General features: G+C 40.3%; 1 protein-coding gene across 2 annotated transcripts in view; it reads right to left on the minus strand.

Annotated features, from left to right (window-relative positions):
- The window catches only part of LOC145271411 (uncharacterized), a 681,202-nt gene that overhangs the window by 242,207 nt on the left and 418,872 nt on the right, over window positions 1-20,123 (minus strand). For both annotated transcript variants that reach the window (XM_080126945.1, XM_080126944.1), the window contains one exon: window positions 1,443-1,475. In XM_080126945.1, coding sequence (XP_079983071.1) covers window positions 1,443-1,475 — 33 coding nt within the window. The remainder of the gene's footprint in view (window positions 1-1,442; window positions 1,476-20,123) is intronic.

Genomic DNA, 20,123 nt, shown 5'->3' on the forward strand with positions numbered 1-20,123 from the left:
TGAAGGGGAAATTGGGACCAACTCCCCAGGGAGTAGGGGAGCTGGATAGTGACAATTGGTATGAAGAGTTGCACCTACATTGACCAAGGTCTTATATGTGGGATTGCCCTCACATATGGTCTTTGCTTGCAGTATGTATTTATTTGCTTCCCCACTGAGCAACAAGGCCATTTTTTTATGTGGAGAAAGAGGGAGGGGGGAGGGAAAAGGGGGACTGGCTCCCGAGCGGTGGGAAATGGGAGCTGGATAGTAACTGTTGGTATGAAGGGTTACCCCTACATTGACAAAGGTCTGATATGTGGGTTGTCTGAACAGATACTACACTTTGATCTTGGCAAAAAGGCCAAGAAAAGGGTATTTATTTGCTCCCCCACCAAGCAAATTAGGCATAAGGCCGATTTTAATGTGAGGAGTGAAGTGGAAATGGGGACCAACTCCCCGGGGAGTAGGGGAGCTGGATAGTGACAATTGGTATGAAGGGTTGCCCCTACATTGACCAAGGTCTTATATGTGGGGTTGCGCCAACATATGGTCTTTGCTTGCAGTATCTGCCGGAACAGATACTACACTTCGATCCCGGCCCGAAGGCCAAACTACATACTCAATTAAGCGCATGAATAAAATGAATTCTACGATGTAGCAACCGATACATACGCCCAGAAAAAATCCAGGACAGGAACAGTTTCATAGCAATCCCTGAGTGGCTTCCGGGCCTTGATAAGTGGTGATCACTGTGTAAAAAAAAAATTTCATAGCAATCCCTGTTTTCAACACCCACACATATGAAGAAGACGTGACTAGGAATAAAGGAACTATGCTACGTTTTCTCATATAAAGATGCAGCAAACTGGTTGAAACATTCGAGAACACCTCTATATAAAGATTTGACCGCCAAAATTCAAACAGTTCAGGAAACAGTTTTATTAATACAAGAAGCCATTGTATGTAGTGGTTGTAGTTAGTTGAGCATTTTTGTGAAAGTTTTCCAGACCCAGTTTAACAGATTTTTATAGAACCAATTAGATACATTTTTTTCCAGACCCAATTAAATACATTTTTCCAGACCCAATTAAATACATTTTTCCAGACCCAATTAAATACATTTTTCCAAAACTAATTAAATAGATTTTTTACAAACTTAATTAATAATTTTTTTCCAGACCGTTTTTTACGGACAAAATTAGATATTTCTAGACACAATTAGATAGATTTATTTCTAGACACAATTAGATATTAATATTACAAGATTTTAAACCCAGAAAAAAAACAGGAAAGCCCTAAAACCTACTGACAGATAGATGGATAGGTTATATAGATAGATAGATAGATAGATAGAGAGAGAGAGAGAGAGAGAGAGAGAGAGAGAGAGAGAGAGAGAGAGATAGATAGATGGATAGATAAATTGGACAAAAGATAATGCGAGAAAAACAGGTGTAACTTACCACTCCCACATCCGGGGGTGCTAGTGGTGTTCTCTGGAAAAAGAGGCAGAATTGTTTTAATTGACTAAATAACAGTTATCTTAGGGTTAGGGTTATTTTAAATTTACATCTGATGCAATATTAACGTTTCTTTTTTGGTGTAGATAGAAAAATATTTACTAGTTAGATTTTTTTTTAAATTGGATTTCATCAGAACAATAATGGACACTTCTACAGAATTGGGACAAAATTGTGAAAATCGTAAAACTGAATTTCATATGAAAACAATGGTGTCTACGTATTCATCGTAGTTTACGGCCTTGTTGGTGGGGCATTAGAATACGCCGACTGCACCCCCCCCCCCCAGCAGAGGGTAAAAGTCCCTCAATGGGGGTCCTGGATATGACCTTAAACTATATCCAGTGGTGAGGCCCCAGCTTGTGGGCTTTGGGGAGTGTGGAGCCACCCTTTAATTACCATTGCTCCTAGGTCCACTCTGACCGGAGTGGTAGCACCTGTCAGGGCCCCAACTATGGATTAAATAGAAACCGACGTGAAAAAAACAAATATATTCTATTAAAAAAATTTTTCTTCAAAATCTTTGGATTCGGGATTAAATAACCCGAAAAGGGTTGATATGCCGTAAAACATAAACAACCAAACCAAATCAGCGTAGTTTAAGATGGTTATATCCAAAAATTACGAAAATCGATAAGGTAGAAAATTTTTTTAACTAAAATAAAAAATAGAATCTGATAAAAACGATCGTAAGACACAGTACAGTTCAAAAAGGGAGGTAATTTTCAGTTCGAATTTAACAAAGATGGCGGCAATTTTTCGCCTGCTAACTCGATTAAAATTTTTTTTTTTTTTTTTTTTTTAAGAATTCACTAATAATATTCAGATAATTTCCAGCTACGGTATAACTGGAAATGTTTTCTCAATCATTAAATCATTTCTCTCCGATAGGCTCATAAGAGTAGTGGTAGATGGACAAAAATCGGAGGCCTACAATATGAATGCTGGAGTCCCTCAGGGGTCCATCCTGGGCCCAACTCTCTTCCTGATCTACATCAATGACCTCCCTAAACACATACTTAAATCATTCGTTGACATCTATGCTGATGACACGACCATCTACGGCAACACATCAAAGGCTGTAAATGACAAAGTTCTCTCTGATTCTCTCTCCTCTGATCTTGAGCGCATGGTTCAGTGGGGGAAGATGTGGCTGGTTACCTTTTAGGGAATTTCCCTAATAAAATAAAATAACACAATTCTATGAACAATGACAAACAAACTTCTTCAACTTAACAAGGAAAAGGTTTATTCGCAGAGTGTACTGAAGGAAGAAAGTAGAGTCGGGTCTCCACTGCCTTACGAGGTAGTTACAGCCGGCGGCTGTCGTCAATACCTTTAGTAGGAGCAGCGAAGAGAACAGGCGTCTAGCACCGACGAAGGCTGGTAGCATAAGAGAGAGTTTTCTTTTGGGACCGGAAGCTGTCTGATCCCTAGGGGTTAATTTGTATTCGTGTGCAAGTCCTCAGATTGGACAGTTTAATACCGCATCACTCACTCAGAGGAAGCGAATGCGCGAGAAGAAAAGGGGTCTATTTGTGTCTGCTACATAACCCCCTGCTTAGGCTGAAAGCCAACAGAGAGAAAGGTAGCATAACAAATAGCAGAAAGAAAAATACAATAAGTAATGTCCGTGTCTTTAGGTCATTTTCTTGCAGAAAAAAAAATGTTCTTACTTTTCTGTGAATAGTTGGAATATTTTCAGAAAACGTTCTGTTCTAAAAAGGAGAGAAGAAAAAATGTTCTTTTTCAACAGAAATACACTGTTTTGCAAAGTCTCTTCGGCCAATGTACCCGTCGACCACTATGTGTAGTGGTCACATAATTGTTCTCACGTGGAACATTTACCTCAGGTGTATGATTATGCTGTGTGTATGTTGGAGGAATGTGTGGCTCAGGTGTTAATGTGTCCAGAAAGGCTCTTTTTACCCTATCTACCGATGCTGTCTCTTTTTTACCACTAATGTCGAGGATAAAAGTTTTATCAGTGCGTGAAAGCACGCGATAAGGGCCAGTGTAAGGTGGAGTTAGGGGGGCTTTTACTGCGTCCTTTCTAAGGAACACGTGAGTCCATGTCGCTATGTCCTTCGGAACCAAAGTTTTAATGGTCTGTTCCCTAGGGTGCATCGGCGGTAGCTTACTGAGATAAGCTCGTAGTCTGTTGACATATAGAGCTGTGTCAGTTGATATATCCTCTATCGGGGTCAGCATCTGACCTGGCAACGATAGAGGTGCTCCATAGACCAGTTCGGCTGCGGAATATCCCAGGTCCTCCTTGATTGATGCCCGACAGCCAAGAAGGATAACCGGTATGTACTCGCTCCATCGCTGTTGATCAGGGTAAGCGCGTAATGCAGCTTTCAATTGGCGATGGAAGCGTCCTATCATCCCATTCGAAGCAGGGTGATAGCTTGTTGTCCGAATGCGAGTGATCCCGAGGATCTTGGACAGTTCCCGGAATAGGTGGGATTCGAATTGTGCACCACGATCAGTGGTGATTGTAGTGGGAACTCCGTAGCGCGATATCCAGCCTGATATAAGGGCTCGCGCTACAGATTCAGCCGAAATGTCACTGAGTGGGATGGCTTCTGGCCACCGTGTGAAACGGTCTATGCAGGTCAGGAGATAAGTAAATCCCTGACTGACCGGCCATGGTCCAACCAAGTCAATGTGAACATGGCTAAACCGAGCGTCTGGGGTGCTGAATGTTCCAAGGGGTGCGCGGATATGCTCGTGCACCTTTGACTTTTGGCAGGATACACAGGAACGTGACCAAGCAATGATGTCACGCCTCATGTTAGGCCAGAAAAATCTAGCTGTAATCAGCTTTACTGTGGCTTTGCGTCCGGGGTGTACCAGGTTGTGTAGAGTGTCGAAAACCACTCTACGGTGGGTCGTTGGAACGAATGGTCGAGGTGAATCCGTTGAGGTGTCACAGATAATCTGCATGTCAGAAGTAGGCACGGGCAGATATGCGAATTTGCAAGTTGCGAATTCAGGTGACGATGGATCCAACGTGTCCAGACTTGGCTGGTCTAAGGCCATCTGTTGCAAATCGATATCCGATGGTGAGGACAGAGAATTGATGGGCAGGCGAGACAATGCGTCTGCTGCTGCGTTCTGCTCACCCGCGATATGTCGGATATCGCTAGTAAACTGCGAAACAAAGTCCAAATGGCGTGTTTCGCGGGGAGAATATTTGTCCGGCTTAGCACGCAGTGCGTATGTAAGTGGACGGTGATCGGTGTAGATCACAAATTGTCGGCCCTCGAGTGAATGTTGGAAGTGTTTCACTGCGAGGTACATTGCCAGTAGTTCACGGCCAAACGTGCTGTAATGTTGTTCGGCCGGTTTCAGCTGTCGCAAAAAGTATGCAAGAGGTTGTAACTGTTGTTGGTGCTGCTGTTGCAGCACTGCACCTACAGCTGTGCCCGATGCATCAACGACCAGTGAAAACTGGGCATCGGGTACAGGATGTGCCAGCAAAGATGTCGTCGCTAGTTTATTTTTCACTTCAGCAAATGCTCTAAGTTGGATCTCATTAAGTGAGATCTGCTCGTTTTTCTTCTTCCTGTTATGTAACAGGTCGGAAAGAGGAGCTATGAGATCCGCACAGTGTGGGATAAAGCGTCTGTAGTAATTCAACAGACCAAGGAAGTGCCTAAGTTGGCGAAGTGAAGTGGGCGGTTGAAGGTCTTGTAGAGCCTTCACCTTTTCCGGCAACGGAGATATACCGTCTGGGCTGATAATGTGGCCCAGGAAAACTAGTGACGTAACACCGAAAACGCATTTACCAGGGTTAATCCTCACTTGGTATTGCTGAAACCGTTCAAAAAGTAGGCGGAGGTGAGTGACGTGTTCCTCAGGTGAGGCACTAGCCACGAGAATGTCATCTATATAGTTATAGACGAAATCTAAATCACGCACTACTTCATCCATAAAGTGCTGAAAAGTACTGGCAGCGTTACGTAGGCCGAAAGGCATAGTAAGAAATTCAAACGCTCCAAATGGAGTTGTAACCGCAGTTTGGGTATGTCGGCCAGATTCACCGGGATCTGATGGTAAGCCTTAACCAGATCTAGCTTAGAGAAGGTCTTACAACCATGTAGAGAGGAAGCAAAGTCCTGAATATGCGGGATTGGGTAACGATCAGGTACCGTCATGGCATTGAGTCGTCTATAGTCCCCAGTCGGACGCCAATCTCTGTCTCGTTTTGGGACCATATGCAGAGGGGAAGCCCAAGGACTGGACGAGGGGCGTATAATTCCCAACTGTAGCATATGATTAAATTCTGCCTTCGCTGCTTTAAGTTTATCCACAGGGAGGCGACGAGGGCATGAGAACACAGGAGCACCTGTGGTCTCAATGTGATGTTTTGTGGTGTGCGTGGGTTTGCTCACCACAAAATTTAAATTGGTACACTCCGGGTAGGAGTGTAGCACCTCGTGGTATGGGTCATTCGCAGCGGCAATGAAAAATACCAGGCTGATAGATGGGGCATTCGATAACGAGCCAGGGACGGAAAGTTCTGTGCTAGCGTCTATCAGCCGGCGTCTGCGCATGTCGACCATTAAATTAAAATTATGCAAGAAATCCGCGCCTAGTATGGGGTACGGTAGATCTGCTACGGTGAAAACCCACGTAAAGTCTCTCCGTAAATTCAAGTCCAGAGAACGTGAAATTTGACCGTACGGGGGGATAGGCGAATGGTTCACTGCTTGCAGTGTTATCAATGACACTGGTGGCCTTTCTTTAAGTAGCCTAAGTGGCCATATGCTACAAGCAGCGCCAGTGTCTACCAAGCAACGTGCTTGAGATTTTACGTCAGTGACGAAATAGGCACGGTTATTTGCATTTTGTGGAAAGTTTGCCGTGCTCGTCTTTCCACAATTTAGTTTCCCTGGTTGTTAAAAGTGCAGGGCATTTTACAGTTCCGTGCTTCAGCGCCATAGCGACTATGATAAAAACATAGTCCCGGCATGTTTGCACGGCGACGGTGGTGCGGGGAAGATGAGCGGCTTTTGTAGCGGCGTCTGGGTGAATGCGACCTGCCCATATTGAGCTTGCTCACCTCTCTAGTGAGGCGTCCGATGGCCGTTAGTATAGCCACCGATGTAGCATCCTGTCTTACATTTGCGGTGCCTGCGGGTACCTCAGCAGGCTGTTGTGGAATCGCCGCGGTGGTAGGCCCCCTCACAAAGTCCATGACCTTGTCCGCCGATGCTGCTACTACATCGACGGTGTGTTTTTTAAACATTGGCGCAAGTATGGCCTTTACCTGCGCCGGCAGCCTTGAGAAAAAGAGCTGCTTAATTAAGGCACTATCAGGAGGGACGTCCTCTGCCAGTTCCCTCATTCTACGGAGCAGTTCCGTCGGCCTGCGGTCACCTAAGTGCTCGTCATGGACCAGCGTTTGAAAACGCTTTTCCGCCGACACGGACGTCCGTAGTAGCACCTCCCGTTTTATGCTATCGTAAGTGGAGTTTAACGGGGTGTCCGTTATTAAGTCCTTGACCGCAGGAGTCAATGACGCGGGGAAGGCACTGAATAAAATGTGCAGCTTCGCTTGCTCTGACACGTTGTTCGCCGCAAAATAAGGCTCGAGTTGAGCAAACCAAACCCGAACATCACCGGCGAAGGCAGGCAACGTTGTCATTGTCACTACAGAAAGTAGATACAAAATATTTTAAAAAAAAATATATATAATCTGTCCGAAATCTGAAAGGACGCCGAACATGGACCACGTGGAGAAGAAAGGAGAAATATGGGGAAAATCTTTAAACAGAGACAATACAAAAAAAAATTTTAACAGGCTAATGGGGGAGGAGAAGAAAGAAACAAAATTACCATGAAATAAAGCTAAAAAAAAATTATATCAGGAAGAGCCGTGAAGCAAAAAAAATGTGGACAATATGGGTTTTTTTTTTATTTTTTTATTTTTTTTGTAAATGTGTGTGAACCTGAAGATAAATGAACTCTTTAAGTACTTACATTTTGGCCGAAGAGTGCTAATGCGGAAAAACTTCGTGAAAGTTCTTTTTTTTTTTTTTTTTTTTTTTTTTGTTGAGTTTTTTCTTATGCGCGGTGCGCGTTAACACGACAGAAATGTTCAAGGTAGAAAAAAAGATAGCATTAGAAGTTATTCCTGTGGGTAGTGGTTCGCTTGGTTTTCTTTGTTGAGAAGTTCGTTTTTTTTTGTTTTTTTTTTGTTGTTGTTTAAAGTTTTAAACGTGCTCTCCCGAATCCGTTGTCTGTTTATGTGGGTGGTCGGAAACCATGTGCTGGTTTTTAAAATGCGCGCCTTCCTTGCCCTGTTAAAACGCGAAAGAAGTGTCTGTTCGGAAATGTGTTATCACGCCGGAGTCACCATTTTAGGGAATTTCCCTAATAAAATAAAATAACACAATTCTATGAACAATGACAAACAAACTTCTTCAACTTAACAAGGAAAAGGTTTATTCGCAGAGCGTACTGAAGGAAGAAAGTAGAGTCGGGTCTCCACTGCCTTACGAGGTAGTTACAGCTGGCGGCTGTCGTCAATACCTTTAGTAGGAGCAGCGAAGAGAACAGGCGTCTAGCACCGACGAAGGCTGGTAGCGTAAGAGAGAGTTTTCTTTTGGGACCGGAAGCTGTCTGGTCCCTAGGGGTTAATTTGTATTCGTGTGCAAGTCCTCAGATTGGACAGTTTAATGCCGCATCACTCACTCAGAGGAAGCGAATGCGCGAGAAGAAAAGGGGTCTATTTGTGTCTGCTACAACCTTTAATGCATCCAAAACCAAACTCCTATCCTTACATCATCAACGCTCTGATCCCCAGCTGGCATCAATTGTGATGGATGGCTCTCGTCTAGGTGAGGCCCCGTGTTTTGACAAGCTTCTGGGTTTGACCTTTACTCCTGATCTGAAATGGAACACGTACATCAAGTCTGTTGCCAAGGTCACTGGAAAGATGGTGGGATCCTTCTACCGCTCCAGAAGATATCTCACTACTGATGCAATTCTCTATTTATATAAAAGCCAAGTACGTCCAAGGATGGAATACTGTTGCCATATCTGGGCAGGAGCTGCTAAAAACAGCCTATCCTGCCTTGACAGAGTACAAAATAGACTTTGTGGCTTAGTGGGGGATGCCCTTTTCTCTACCCTGCAACCTCTCTCCCACAGAAGAGACGTTGTGAGCCTATCCTTGTTTTATCGTTATTTCCATGGCAGATGCTCGTCTGAACTCCAATCTCTGGTCCCCCCTCGCCAATCTTTCACGAAAAACACCCGTCTAGCTGAATTCACTGTGAAAAATTTCCCCCACTCTATATCGGTGCCTAATTCAAAACGCGGATTCCATAAACAAAGGTTCTTTCTTAGAACTGCACGCCTGTGGAACTCTGTTCCGTCTGCCTGCTTCCCTCCAGACTACAACTTGGATGTCTTCAAGTCCAATGTTAACAAATTCCTAATGAACCGCCCCCTTAAGTAAACACTTCATCAAATCTCCACACTAACGTAATGTACTTGCAATAACCCTTATCCCTGAGTGGCTTCCGGGCCTTGATAAGTGGTGATCACTGTGTAAAAAAAAAAAAAATTTCTACTGCATAATTTGGAAGCTAACATCTTAACTTATTAGAATTGATAAAATAAAAATTTTGTTGAAACGGGACGGAGTTAGACACCAGGGTCGTTTTTTAATGTGGAGAAAAGGAACAACATTAAAAATTGTCTCAGTCGTGAAGGATTTCTCCTCCACAGACAGAGAAAAAGAAATTGAAGTGCAGCAATGCAGCATCTGAACAGATACTACACTTTGACCCGAAGGCCTCCGTTGTTTTTTGGGGTTTTTTTTAATCTGAAAACTCCATTTGTCGACTACAAAACTCCGTCCCAATAGTGTAGAAGCGTCAAGTTTTTTTTTTTTGTCTTCTTTTCTGTTTTTATTAAATTATTTTTAATGTCTCTTTTTTTTTATTACGTATATTACGTATATAAGTAAAAATAAATGTTATTTAAATTATTTTTTTTAATTTTCTTTTTACAGGCTGTCCAAAAAGTCGCTGAAGGATTTTGAACTTTAATAGATTCTGTATTTTTGATGATATCTTTCTGTAATTTTAAGACATTGCAAAATTTCAGGTAATAAAAATCCAAAATCCAACCAATTTTTATTTTTCAAAAACAACGTCTTTTAAATGTTACCTATTTTTGGCTTCGTGTATTTGTATACAGGGTGTCCAAAAAGCCACTGGAGGGTTTTGAACTTAAATAGATTCTTGATTTTTAATAAATGCAAAATTCAAACAATGTTTATTTATGAAAAATGTTGCCCATTTTCAGCTTCGTGTATACAGGGTGTCCAAAAAGTTACTGAAGGATTTTTCACTAAAATAGATGCTTTATTTTTGATGATATCTTTTTTTTTTTTTTTTTTTTTTTTTACATGGGTGTCACCACTTATCAAGGCCCAGAGGCCACTCAAGGATAAGGGTTAATAGGTATACATTAGTCATTGTGATTTTAGCATAGTAAACAGTGGGAATTTTGTAACTTGGATTACTTAGGGGGACGATTCAATTAGAACTTGTTCACATTGGACTTTTTCTTTTTTTTTTTTTCATAGGTATAACCACATTATCAAGGCCGATAGGCCACTCAAGGATAAGGGTTAAAGAGTGTACAGTAGAAATTGGACAATATAATAATCATTAGTAATGAAAATTTGTTAAATTTGATAACTTATATGGAACGGCTCATCAAGAACTTATTTACGTTAGACTTGAACACAACCATATTGTAGTCAGCCGGAAAGCAGGAAAACGGAAGACAATTCCACAGGCGTGCAGTTCTAATAAAAAAGCTTTGTTCATGGAATCTACGTTTAGGTTTAGGCACAGATAAAGAGTGGGGGGAATTATTGATAGTGTTTACAGCTAGACGAGTGTTTCTTGTGAAAGTTTTGCGAGGGGGGACCATAGATTGAAGCTCAGTCGAACACTTTCTATGAAAATAACGATACATCAGAGACAAACTCGCAACATCTCTTCTGTGAGATAGAGGTTGCAAGGAAGAGAAAAGGGCATCTCCTACGAGGCTACGAAGTCTATTTTGAACTCTATCAAGGCAGGACAAGTCCTTTCTAGCAGCTTCTGCCCAGATGTGGCAACAGTATTCCATCCTTGGACGTACCTGGCTCTTATATAAATAGAGAATTGCATCAGCAGTGAGATATCTACTGGATCGATAGAAAGATCCCACCATTTTTCCAGCGGCCTTGGCAACAGATTTGATATACGTGTTCCATTTAAGATCAGGAGTAATGGTCAAGCCCAGAAGCTTGTCAAAACTTGAGGCCTCCTGAAGACGAGAGCCATTCATTTCAATTGATGCCAGATGGGGATCAGAATGTTGATGATGTAAAGAGAGAAGCTTGGTTTTAGATGCATTAAAAGTAACCAGCCACTCCTTTCCCCATTGTACTACATGCTCAAGATCAGAGGAGAGAGAATTGGAGAGAACTTGGTCGTTTACTGTCTTAGATGTGCTACCATAAATGGTAGTGTCGTCAGCATAAATGTCTACAAATGATGTAAGGATGTGATTTGGAAGATCATTAATGTAGATCAGGAAAAGAGTTGGGCCCAGGATGGACCCCTGAGGGACACCGGCATTAATACTGTGGGCTTCTGATTTTTGCCCCTCAACTACTACTCTTATGAACCTATCAGAAAGAAATGATTTAATAATTGAGAAGACATTTCCAGCTATACCATAGCTAGAGATCTTATGAAGTAAACCTTTATGCCATACCCTATCAAAGGCCTTAGATATGTCAAGAGCAATTGCCCTAGAAAGGTTGCCTCCGTCGAGAGATTTGCTAATCCTATGAGATATAACTGTAAGCACATCTGCTGTAGATCTAGCAGAACGGAAACCATATTGAGTGTCACTAAGGTTATTTTTGTTGAGATGGTTGATTACTTCTGTATTTAACACAGATTCCAGCAACTTACTCATGACGCACAGGAGACTTATTGGCCTGTACTGAGAGGGAGATAAGCGATCACCTGAATTCTTAAATACAGGGCATACTGATGAAATTTTCCAGGGAGATGGGAAGCAATTCTCCTTAAGACAACGTTTAAATAGTTTTGTAAGTATGGGCGCTAGTTCAGGTTGAAGTTTTTTGAGTACTATAATTGGAATACCGTCCGGGCCAGTTGCTTTACTGGAATCAAGGTTTTTGATTAGCTTGGCAACATCACGTACAGATATACGTATATCACATAGTGTGTTTTCAGATACAGGAGGAAATATTGGGGGTTGGCGGCCTTGATCGCAAAAGGTAGAATTAGCTGCAAAGTTCTTGACAAAGAGTTTGGCTTTTTCTGATGCTGACGAGATTACCTCAGGTCCATTGATGATAGTTGGGATGGAGCACACGCTTCTGTTCAGAATTCTGTTTGCTATTTGCCAAAACTGGTGGGAACCAAGCCGCTGCTCAGCTACTTTGGACTTAACAGATTGAGCATACAACTCTCTTGCGTTCCTTATTACTTTCTTACAATGGTTGCTGGCAGTCCTGAAAGCGGCTATAGTTTCCATACATCTATTACGTTGGAAACAGTGGAAAAAGTGATTTCTGTGCACAATGGCAGCAGCACATTCTGGAGAGAACCATGGCTGGCTGTTAGGTTTTTGCTGAAACTTTTTCGAGGGTATGAAACGATCAATACCTACAATTAACCATTCCGTCAGGTCTAATACTATAGAGGACACATCCTTTTTAAATATGGAATGCAGAGGTAGATCAGTTATAAATGTACGGAAGCTATCCCAGTCAGCCTTAGTGTATCGATATACTGTATGATGGAGAGGTACGTCTGGGGACTTATTACATTTCATTTTTATCTTAATTGATACAACAGAGTGGTCGGAAGATCCAAGAGGCGACAGAACAGAAACTGAACATAGTTCAGGGCAAGTTGTGAGAAAAAGGTCTAGTAGGCTCGCATACTGGCCGTCATTGTCGGGCACATGGGTGGGTTCCTGAACAATCTGAGTGAGGTCATAGGCAATGGAGAAATCATGACAGAACCTCCCCTCATCATCGGTCTTGTTTGAGTGGGTCAACCATTCGACGTTGTGAACATTGAAGTCTCCACATACGTGAATGTTAGCTGAAGGATAAGCAGATAGGACTTGGTCAATTTTCTCAGATATGCTTTTAAAGATAGTAACTCCGCTGTTGTGGGGGCGATAGAGAGTAAATAAAAATGCCGTAGTGTGACCTAAAGCAACCCGGAAGCACATATAGGGTAAGTTAGGATCTTCCCTGGAGACGTCCCTACCACATGGAAAGCCATCTTTAATATAGGCACATATTCCATGCCCATGGCGATCTTGGGGATCAGATTTAGAAGTTAAGTTAGAGTATCCTTTAATTGCAAACTCTTCTAGGGAAATAGCCTTTCCAATGCCAGTTTCACTTAAAAATAAAAGGTCTGGTTTAGTCTCCTGTAATTGGGTTTCAACCTCTGGAAGGTTAGAACGTAGACCCCTGATGTTGGAGAAGGAGACATGGTAGTAGGGGTCTACGTTGGAAGTTGGAGAACCGGGTTTAATCGTGTATTTTTTCTTGAAACTTTCTGAAACTATCTTTCTGTAATTTTCATACAATCTCACTAAGAGACTGAAAAATGTTTATAAGGAAAAAAAAATTCAAACAATCAATGAAGCATCAATTAACCCATTCTCAAATGTACAGTGTATCTAAAAGTCGTGATTTTTTTCTTTCTTTCTCTCTCTCCTCCTCCTCTCTCTTTTTAACACATTATTACATAAACATTTCACAGTGAGTGATTTAGAACTACAGGCTGTCCAAAAAGTCACTGGAGGGTTTTGAACTTCAATACATTCTTTATTTTTGATGATGTCTTTCTGTGATTTTAACACAATCTGACTAAGAGATTGAAAAATGTTTCTAAGGAAAAGAAATTCAAACACTCCTTAAAGCAGTTTGGTATTCCCCATTCTCAGGGTGTCTAAAAGTCGTGATTTTTCTTTCTTTCTCTCTCTAATAGATTATTATATAAACATGTCGCAGTGAGTGATTTAGAACTACAGCCTGTCCAAAAAGTCACTGAAGAGTTTTGAACTTCAATACATTCTTTATTTTTGATAATATCTTTCTGTAATTTTAAGACAATCTTACTAAGACATGGCAAAACATCACGTAATAAAAATGCAAAATTCAACCAATTTTTATTTTTCAAAAACAACGTCTTTTAAACGTTACCTATTTTTGGCTTTGTGTATTTGTATACAGGGTGTCCAAAAAGTCACTGAAGGGTTTTGAACTTAAATAGATTCTTTATTTTTAATGGTATCTTTCTGTAATTTTAACAACATTCGGACTAAGACATTGGCAATATTGTTTAATAAATGCAAAATTCAAACAATGTTTATTTATGAAAAATGTTGCCCATTTTCAGCTTCGTGTATACAGGCTGTCCAAAAAGTTACTGAAGGATTTTTCACTAAAATAGATGCTTTATTTTTGATGATATCTTTCTGTAATTTTCATACAATCTCACTAAGAGACTGAAAAATGTTTATAAGGAAAAAAAAATTCAAACAATCAATGAAGCATCAATTAACCCATTCTCAAATGTACAGTGTATCTAAAAGTCGCGATTTTTTTCTTTCTCTCTCGCCCCCTCATCTCTCTTTTTAAAACATTATTACATAAACATTTCACAGTGATTTAGAACTACAGGCGGTTCAAAAAGTCACTGGAGGGTTTTGAACTTCAATACATTCTTTATTTTTGATGATGTCTTTCTGTAATTTTAACACAATCTGACTAAGAGATTGAAAAATGTTTCTAACGAAAAGAAATTCAAACACTCCTTAAAGCAGTTTGGTATTCCCCATTCTCAGGGTGTCTAAAAGTCGTGATTTTTCTTTCTTTCTCTCTCTAATAGATTATTATATAAACATGTCGCAGTGAGTGATTTAGAACTACAGCCTGTCCAAAAAGTCACTGAAGAGTTTTGAACTTCAATAGATTCTTTATTTTTGATAATATCTTTCTGTAATTTTAATACAATCTCACTAAGACATGGCAAAACATCACGTAATAAAAAATGCAAAATTCAACCAATTTTTATTTTTCAAAAACAACGTCTTTTAAACGTTACCTATTTTTGGCTTTGTGTATTTGTATACAGGGTGTCCAAAAAGTCACTGAAGGGTTTTGAACTTAAATAGATTCTTTATTTTTAATGGTATCTTTCTGTAATTTTAACAACATTCGGACTAAGACATTGGCAATATTGTTTAATAAATGCAAAATTCAAACAATGTTTATTTATGAAAAATAATGTCTTTTAAATATTGCCCATTTTCAGCTCTTTTCCAAAAACATTATTCATGACAGATTGCAGAATCTCTGGATTGCGATTTAACTCCCTTATTTCGTTCCTGATGTTTTCCTTCATTTTTTTTTTTTTGCGGGGGGGGGTAACATACACTCTTTCTTTAAGATATTCCCATAAGAAAAAGTTGGGGCTAGTCAAGTCTGGGGAATTTGTAATTGATTAGAATTGACAAAAAAAAAAAAAAAAAAAAAAAAAATCAGTCGAAACCATTATTTTTTATTTGAAGACTTCATTTATCGACTACAAATCTCGTCCCAATAGTGTAGAAGCACCCAATAATGACTTACCAGACTAAATTCGAAAGATATCACCAAACTCAGATACATATTTACAAACCAAAACACATGTAGGGAGTTTCTGTAATTTTAATAATAACCCTTATCCTTGAGTGGCTTCCAGGCCTTAATAAGTGGTGACCTCCATGTAAAAAAAAGTAAATGACGTCTCGGATGACAAATATCGAAAAATTGTCCAAAACCATTAATTCCTTCACTCTCAACTGGGCAGTTTTTTGCAAGTAATCATATCGGATGGATTAACTTTGCTTACTTTTAATATTCTGAACTTCTGGTTGCGTCATGGAGTAGCGGTAAGATGTCAGATTTTCTTTCATTTTCTTTTCCGTCTTCGCATCACGGGTTCAAGCCTGCCTGCCTACTACCACTTTTTTTTTTTTTTTTGCTCAACACACACTTCCAAACACCCAGGCTAGTCTATAATAAAAATCTCACCTGTCTGTTTAAAATGTATGTTTGTATCTATCTCTGCCTAAAACTTTCGACAGAGGCGACGGATTTTCACAAGATCGGTATCGTTTTGAAGCTCGACCCTTTGGATGACAAATATCGAAAAATTGGCGAAAAACATTAATTCCTCAAGTGGGCACTTTTCTACAAGGAGGGGTCAGTTTTTTTCGCTGATATTTTCGAAAGTCATCCCCGCTTTTTGACTGTCTAGCCTTAATTTAAACCTGCGCCACTTTCGGTTTGGTGAGGGATGCAAGGACAAAGACGTCACTTTTTTTATTTTTTACGTTCTTTTCCTCCTTCGTGGTATGGTTGCTAGCCTGCCTGCCTCACTATCACATTTTTTTTTTTTTTTGCTCAACATACATCTCCAAACACCGGGGCAGTGCTGGACCCCAAAGCTAGTTATATAATGAAGGTCCACAGAAAATTTCAGCCAGATCGGTCCAGTCAGGTTAGGGTTATTTTTAATTTACATCCGGTGTAATATTAACGTTTCTTCTTGATGTAGGTAGAATAATCTATATATAAATAAAAGTGAACGTGTCTGTGTGCCTTTGTGTGTGGCTGTGTACATTTCCCTACACAATAACTCTGTCAATTTTAAGTCTACAGACTCGAAATTTAATATATACGGTACTGAGATTTGGGAAAATCTTTGTGATTGGTTTTCGGACAGAAATTGGGCTGTTAAGGGGTCAAAGTTCAACGATTTGACCTTTGAGAACTCAACAAACTCCTCTGACAATTTTGGGTCTAAACTCTTGAAATTTTAGATATAGGTTCCTTGGACATGGATCTAACTTAATAACTTGATTTGAGCCCAAAACAATAAATGTTAAATGGTCATAATAGGGGTCAAAGTTTAAAAAAAATTTGACCTCCACGGTCTCTACCAAATTACTCAGACAGTTTCTGGTTTAAACATTTGAAATTTTACATAAAGGGTATTCAGAGATAGGGTAAGCTTTTTAATCGGTTTGGGTCGAAAATTTTTAGTTACTAATATATAAATGTATGTATGTATGTAGGTTTGCCCTTTGGAAGGTCTTGTTTTTAATCCTTCAGGGAGACTAGCCACCCTCCTCACCAAACAAGTCTGGTGGGAGAACCAGTTTAGTCGCCGGTGACTCGACCATGAGGCAGGTAGTACTGGGTTACATGGTACCAGTAGCATATGACATGACCTGACAAAAAGGGCGAATGAACTCTTTTTCTGGGTCAACGGCCAACTAGCACTACTCTCATTGAAATAAATTAATTTAAATATGAAGTCGACCGCTTGACATATAAACACCCGAATTATTAACTATGTGTCTAAAAATGAGTCGTAGGCGATAAAAGAACAGACGCACGGACTTTCTTTACTGGTAAATATCTCAGACAAGAAATTGTCTTGATTTCAGATTGCGTATTGCTTCTATATTTCTTTTCAGCCTAATTGCCCAGTTTTTAATTTAATTCATGCCTGGCCAAGTTACTGTTGTAAAATCTAAATGTGACGAAGTTCAGGATCTATTCAAAATATATAAGCAGAATATTGGTTTTCTTTCCTTTCCTTTTCCTTAAAAAAGAAGAGAAAGCTCTCACTAAACGACCACAAATGTAAAGTGTGCCCCCCTCCCCATCTCCAATGACCTGGGATAGAAAGGGTAGAATTCCTTAGCGTCATTTGCATGGTGGTCGAAGAGAGCCACACACCGAAGATGTAATTTTAGCTAAGTACATTTTTTGTTTTTTCTTTGCACACTTTATTTTATATCTTATTTTGTCCTCGTTTTTTTTTTTTTAAACCAAACAAATCTAACCCTCTTTTTTCTTTTTTTTTTCGTTTGTGCTCATATCATTCTATGTAATTTTATCTTATTTCTCACAAATCTTGACCATTCTTGATTCACTTATTTTAAAACAATTTCCTGACAAATTTTTCTTTTTTACCATGTCACATCGACGTAGTAATGGGGTGGGGGAATCCCTATTTAGATTAATTAGATGACAGAAGAACTTTATTTAAGTACAATACTTAATATTAACAGCCATGGTAAGGTGCAAAAAAAAAGTGCCGCCCAATTTAACTTTCACTATTCGTAACCTAAATATGCAGTATCTTAGCTGTGATACTAGAGCTATTCTTCCTGAGTGGATGCTATGCTCTGTGCGTGACTTTAATGTCTTCCTATAAATACAAAATACGAATTTCCGATCCGCCATGAACTAGTTCTTGTAACTGGAACAAACACCTAACTGCTAGCTACGAAATCCCAATATACATTTTACCTCCAAGACGATTACCTCTGTCTAACCTGCATGCGCAAAAAAAAAAAAACCTTACCTGGCACTCTAAATCCTAATGTAGATCTGTTTCTTGCAAATTAATAACCCCTGTCCCTTGAAGGCTAACAATCTGCTCCTTCCCACCAAACCGCCACTTAATTCCTACATTTCACACCGTTTTGTACTGGAATCTTTAACTTCCAGCCCCTAACCCTCACATGCTAACTGCTTAGTCATCACTACACATCTATACAATTCTACCCTTTAGACATGCATTGAGTTCATTCCTATTCCAGTTGGTATTTAACAGCCAAAGTATGTACTCGGAAGCAAAGCACACCGCACTGCATTACACAACTATGTCTCCTCTTAGATAGCTTTGCAATGCAAATACGAAACTGAACCAATGCTCCTTGCTATGCTAAATGTCCATAACTCTTACTTGAAAGCTGAAAACATCTTCTCTCAATAGAAACTCACTTTGTACCTTCAACTTTATTTGCACCTACTAAAACCAGCCCATATATCTATTTACCAAATTACACATGACTCAAAACTTACTGTTTTACCCGTACTATATTGCACTCGCATCTCATGCCCTGCTGTCATCTAAAATATAGTTTGGGCACAACTCGTAGTTCAATTCTTAACACCTACTCACACTTTAATGTTATACTAGACCCAAGCTCACATGAATAAAAAAAAAATAAATAAAAAAAAAATAATAATAAAAAAAATATATATATATAAAAGAGAAAGCCTCAAACCACATTATCTCCTCCTAACAAGCCTCCTTACAATCATAGTTGCTTACACTGCATGAGCTCTACTCAACCCCTTTATCCAGTAACAATGAAATAACAATGTCCCTAATCCACTTTGAGGAGTGTAACTATTTAGCAGATATAACCTCTACAAACTAACCCAATAACATTAACTAACCACGCGGGGTCGCAGAAATACCTGGATTAGAACCCAGGCGCGGAGCAAACCCTCTCAGTGGTGACGGACCCAGTAGATCTTTCCAGATCATCCGTCTAGGAGAAGGAAAACTCTGAAACTAAACCAAAGAGGAGGGAGGCCTCTCCAGTCTTGGATGACAACCTTCCTAGAGCTGGTGACTCAAACAAATTACCGGTTTGCAAACCTAAATTGCTTAAGGAGTAGATAGGTACTGCCTATCGCCTGGCTTCCATACTCCTTCTTTGCCTATTAGTCAGGCGCAGAGATACTATCACAGTGATTCGACAGAAACACCCATTGGTAGATCTTGTTTCTTGTCTAGGGCAATGAACGTTTCCCCACTCCCGACACACCCCACCCCTAAAGCTGGGCACTTGAGAATGCTTGAGTACCATATATGCCTGAGCAATTAGATTGGGTTGACCTTCCTCTGATGGGTTGAGGGTACCGGATTGACAGTTACTGGCTGCTGTTTCCGACTGGTAGTACAGGAGTCCTAACTCTTTGGTAGTGCTTACAGCGGCTGCTCCATCAACAGTTGTATAATATTGGGATGTTTGCAGTGCCATGGCGCGCATGGAAAGGGACCCTGCACTCATCCTCGGTGGGCTTTCCTGAGGCCACAGTCCTAGTTGATGGAGGGTCAGCTGATGGTCTGCTTGTGATGCATGTGTGATATTCTGCATAACCTCCTGTTCGGTTTCCCCTAACCTAACTGAAACTCGTTAAAAAACATGATGACAGTACAATCTAAAAAAAAGCTTAAACCAGGCTTAGGGTCAAACAAATCCAACTTGCCTCCTCCCTTGAGGCTTGCATTCACAAATATCCGTGGGCTTAGAACTAATTTAGCTGATGTTGAAGCATTTCTCCTAACAAATACCCCGGATATCTTAGCACTAAGTGAGACTAACCTACACTCCTCCATCCCCTCTAACTACTTTAACATGCCTGGATATCTCCCACTCTGTCGTAAGGACTCTGACAGACATATGCACGGACTTGGAGTTTACATTCGTAATACCCTTCCCTTGACTTGAGAAACAAACCTAGAAACGGATGATCAAGCCTTTATGTGCTTTAGACTAATCATGCAACACAACATTAGCTACTTTTACTTTCTCTACCGCTCTCCTTCGACCCAAGACTGCACCATGATAAACAAAGTATCTGAAAGCATAGACACAGCACTCTCCTTCGACACTAGCGCC

Source organism: Euprymna scolopes, chromosome 46 (genome assembly GCF_053919585.1).
Source record: "Euprymna scolopes isolate OS-2025 chromosome 46, ASM5391958v1, whole genome shotgun sequence".
Classification (NCBI taxonomy): Eukaryota; Metazoa; Mollusca; class Cephalopoda; order Sepiida; family Sepiolidae; genus Euprymna; species Euprymna scolopes.